We start from the raw sequence: 5,060 nt of genomic DNA, 5'->3' as shown, positions 1-5,060 counted from the left end.
TTGCTCTATGAATTACCAGTTGTGTTTGCTCCGTGGATTGTCTGTTATGTTTTGCTTCACAAAGTGTGCTTTATGTTGCTGGAGTGCCTGTTATCTTTTTCTCTACATAGTGCTCGTTATGTTGCTATATTTGCTCTACGGGTCGGTGTTAAGTTGTTCTATGAAGTGAATGTTGTGTGATAGTTCAATATTTTGTAGACAAGTTCCAGTGTGCTAACAAGTTTATATGTTTTACCAGTTTATAAGTTTCATATATCTCCATTGAGTGTGCCTTTATTTGTTCTTGTTTTCGTGCACTTATGTTACCAAGGCTATGAAGATTGTCAGAACTTGTTAAGTTTTCATCACTGAAGATTGTCGACGATTCACTCGGCAATCCATCGGTGACAGTTGATTTGGCTGTACACAGTCAATTAAGCCATGACAAGGCATTGGTTCTAAAGATATTCTTATGATGACTAGTACACATTTGAGCATCAATTGGCTTTGACATGTGTTAGTGGTTTCTTTTAGATTGCATGAAGCCATATTAGGTTATAACAAGTCATTGTGGTATTAAGCGCATATGTATTAGTGGGCCTTATAATATGTTAGTGGGCTGGTTTTGGTTGCATAGTCTCATAGAGTCATAGTAGGTCATTACAAGTCATTTTGGTTTTAAGTTGGTTTTAAGAGTCATGGTACAAGTCATTTTGTTATCAATATCATGGGACTTGCCACATGCGTTAATGCGTTCATTTATATTAGCGTTAGATAATAACAAGTCATTTTGGTGATAAAGAAATCTCTATGAATATTGATACACTATTAGGCCTTGTAATATGTTAGGCTGGTTTTAGTAGAAGCGTGTCATGTTAAGCCATAATACGTCATTGTGTGTTAAGAGACATGGTTATCATGACTACTACATCTTTGGTACTCAATAAGCTTGTAATGTGTTAGTTTGTTTAGGTTACACTGTAATTATGATAACTGTTTGACTACTAACAGAGTGTTTATATGATTATGTATCTCGAAGGAAGGATGAAAACTCGAAGTAGCATTACACAAAATATGACCTCTCAATAGTTCCATATGCTACCGATTGTTTTCTTGATCTAGAAGCATATTAACCACTTGGCTCATTGAGGGCCGGACCTCCATATCATCCTCGGCACACAGCAATGCTACTCTAATAAGCTTTTCCATCATTCCTCGATCAAAATCGCCACTTGTCGAACCATTTACCACGTCCTCAACCCAAGATTCCGAACCGTTTCCCTCAAGCTCACTCACCCTATTCCTCACCCACTCGACCACCCCAGCCTCATTCTCACCATCTTCATCGATCCTTTCCTTCTTTCCTCCTGGACCCCGACCCGTTATCATCTCCAAAACCACCACACCGTAGCTAAACACGTCAACTTTTGAAGTGATCGGAAGCTTAAACACCCATTCGGGTGCCATGTAGCCTCGAGTCCCTCTAATAGTCGAAAATCTTGATTTCTTGATATCACCTCTGTCCAATACCTTTGAAAGCCCAAAATCCGCAACTTTAGGATTATAGTTTCCATCCAGCAATATATTATGAGGCTTCACATCACAATGCAGGACCCATTCCAAGCACTCTTCGTGTAGATACGCCAATCCTTTCGCGGTACCTTTCGCAACATCCAACATGGCGTCCCAACTAAGTTTCGCGAGTCGTAGGTTTTCAGCTAACGACCCGTTTTCCATGTACTCGTAAACAATAAGCCTATGCTGCCCTTCAGCACAATAACCCCATGTTTCTATTAAATTCATGTGGTTTAGTCTACCTATTGTGCTAATTTCCGCTTGAAACTCATCTTCATTTTGGTGGTTAATTATGTTCTTGAGCTTCTTTATCGCTGCAATTCGGTTATCTACCAATCTTCCTTTATACACGACACCAGCAGCACCTCGCCCGATCTCATCGCTAAAGTTACTAGTCGCTTTCTTCAGCTCGCTATACGTGAACATTCTGAAAGGTGTTACAGCAGGAGAATAATAATAACTTTGATCGGTTCTAACCGAGGTTCTATGAGTCTTGATCCAGAAAAACAAGATGCAGATGATCTCAATGAACCCGATCACGCATCCAATGATGAGCAGGAATGGGATCATCTTGTTATCCAGTTTGTTCTCGTACGATCTTATAATGGGTGTCACTGTAATTGGGTTTGAACAATGAAAGCTTGATTTGTACTTGATGGGTTTTTGCTGAAAAGATGAAACTAATGTCTTTGGTAGTTTGATGTACATGGGATTGTAGAAACCCATTTGGTAGCCATTGTATAAAGAAGTCTTGATGTAGCAGTAATATGTTCCAACATCATCATCGTATCCGAACTGGAACCCTTTGCAAGCGCAGTCATGCAAGCAGTCGTTTTTGCAAGCAGCAAGCGTGTAGTTTTCGTGGTACCTGAAAGAATTATAAAGAACTGAAAATTTGATTTGGTGAATATTATTATTATTATTATTATTTTGGTGTGTTTAAAAGTTGAAAACTAGTATGATAAAAGTAAAGTAATGATAATAATAAAATGTGAACAAGTATGATCATAATATTCAAGTCAATGATAGAATAATAACTAACTAAAGAAACTTAAAAGCAAATGAAAGTCAAATAATTATAAATATAATAATAGATAATAAACTCAGCTAGCTAACAGTACCGAATGTCGTAGCTGTAGAATTCGACATATCGAAGCTCAACGAAATCTTCGTCTTCCGGTCTACAATCCTTGAAGTCGGGATCACATCCGTAACTCCAATCGTTGGAATTCACCATCTTGTAACCATGTAAACACGTGCATGTCCTACCTGCAGTGACGGATCAGAACTTTTTAATCAAGGTTTTGTTTAAAAAAAAAAAAAGAAGTTAGATTTTATATATAAAGATATATATAACAAATTCTATACCTGAATTTTGGGAGTAAGTACACAAACTGTTTTGGCCACAAACACCATGTATCCTACAAGAATGAGAAACAGCTTGCCATTGAACCTTCCATTCCATTGATGTCCCATGCTTAACAAGACTATAAAGTCTTAGATTACCATCCATATCAATCTTCATCATTCTTTGCGGCCCATATCCAAAATCCGCAGACACAAATCGTAGACCATCTGTAGAGTTAAACAGACCCTCCGAATCAAAACTCGCTCTTTGGCTATATAAATACTGGTACCTCCCAACTTCCCAAGGAAGTAAACTAGGATCAGGCCAGAAAATTGTGGTGGTTTCAAGACTGTCGTAATGAAGACGAAGAATGCTATCGGTGTCGAAAAAGAGCTTATAGAAACCAGAAGAATAGTTTGTGGGACTTCTGGAAGCAACAAGTTGTGTGTTCTTTGTAAATGGTTGGTTTGGAAGAAGGGTGTCTGTTGGATGATCAAAGCTTTGCCAAGCAGGTGTTCCTTGTTCTTGGAGAACAAGGTTGCCAGTGTCATGAAGCTGTAAGTTCATTGAATGATTTGATCTTGTTTGTGTTGACCAAATGATGTATCGACCGGCATCGGTTAAAACAAGATTACCATCTTTTTGTAGTGAGAGTTTCGAGTGTTTTCCGTTTACTGGTTCGTCTCGGTTAGCCATCCAGACGATGGTGCGGCTGGAGGTGGGGAGGTGGTTGGAGAACCAAATGGCGAAACAGTAAGCATTGTCTCCAACTTTGTGGAAACCCGCGGTGAAAAGGCTGTTTGGGGAGGTTATAATGTCGTTGGTGTTTTCGACCGAGAGAGACGAACCAGGAGTTAAGCTGTGGATGGGGAAGCAGAAGAAGAAGCATAAAACTAAGAAGAAGGTGGTGTAGTTATGGTGGTGATGAAGAAGATGAAATGGTGCAGCCATGATTTTGATGATGTGAAATGAAAGAAACAAGAGTATTATTTAACGATATAGTCCTTGTTTTTGCTCCTCATGTTAAGATTATGTGACTTTAATGGAGAAAGAAACAAAAGAAGGAATACAAAGGCTGTTTGGAATGTGAAATATTTTCTTTAATTTCCAACTATTATTTTTCTTGATGATAAATAAAAGTGGAGAAAATGGAGTATACAAAACCTATAAAGTCTGAGTCTCACCGTTGGGTTTTGAAGCAAAAGATTCTTAAGGTTTAATCAACAATATGGTATTAATGATTTTAAAACCATAGAGAATAGAGAAAAGATTATTAACTAAAAACTATTGTGGAGGTGAAAAAATCATGTTAAATCATCTAATGTACATGTGCATATATCGGAGTACAAAAATCCAAGAATGACAGCTAAGTAATCAGCATATTCAAACACTCTTCTCAAGCTAATTAAATATACATATTCTAATAAAATAAAATAACGTATAAAATAACTCTAAACACATATCAGTTTATGATTAAAACTCATAACTTTTTTCCCTTCAAACTATTTTTTTTAAACAATTATATTAATAATTATTCACTTTTCTTTTACACTTTATTTATATTATATCTATAACATAATTAAATTATTCACTTTCCTTTAAACTGTATTTTATTATATATATTATACATTTTTATAAAAATAAATATTCTTATAAATTATAAATATACGCTTTAAATCTATCCATTTATTTTTTTAGTTAATTAACTAAACTATATATATATGTTAAAATATAATAATATATACAATTCACTTTCATATATAATAATGTTTATCTTAGTCAGTTTCTCGGATTTTTTATCAATGTTTGTTTCAGGTTTTTTGTGGGACTTAAATTTGATTGTTACGGGTCAAGCTGGTAAATAGATTGTGTGGTAAAAGTTAACTACATTTGGCTCAAAATTTGTTACGGGTAAAAAATGAGTAATACAAGTATTTTTAAAAGTTTGAGAATGCAAGTAGATTTATCATCAAATTTGTTATGTGTTCAAAGTTTTGACTTGAAAATGTCAAAAAAAATGAAAGTTAGAATTTTAAACGTGATTTAGGTTTCGAATTTATTTTCAATGACATTTTTGGAAATAATGAAAAGATTCAGGATTTGGCTAATTGGCTATTTTTCACACAATTATTAAAATTTATTAAAAGACGGCGAACAC

At 35.5% G+C, this 5,060-nt stretch overlaps 1 protein-coding gene across 1 annotated transcript; it reads right to left on the bottom strand.

The window, feature by feature from the left end:
- Positions 1-991: 991 nt before the first annotated feature.
- On the bottom strand, positions 992-3,944 carry LOC143576663 (putative receptor protein kinase ZmPK1). The gene is made up of 3 exons (XM_077060702.1): positions 2,923-3,944; positions 2,676-2,823; positions 992-2,422 (listed from the first exon to the last, which is right to left on the bottom strand). The coding sequence occupies exons 1-3, from the start codon at positions 3,851-3,853 to the stop codon at positions 1,078-1,080; spliced, it is 2,424 nt and encodes an 807-aa protein (XP_076916817.1). The 5' UTR covers positions 3,854-3,944; the 3' UTR covers positions 992-1,077.
- Positions 3,945-5,060: the final 1,116 nt, after the last annotated feature.

Source organism: Bidens hawaiensis, unplaced genomic scaffold, assembly GCF_021521415.1.
Source record: "Bidens hawaiensis isolate Kalapana, Puna unplaced genomic scaffold, B.hawaiensis_p1.1 tig00028252_1, whole genome shotgun sequence".
Lineage (NCBI taxonomy): Eukaryota > Viridiplantae > Streptophyta > Magnoliopsida > Asterales > Asteraceae > Bidens > Bidens hawaiensis.
Note: the sequence above shows the minus strand (reverse complement) of the source record. Positions and strands in the feature narration are given on the sequence as shown.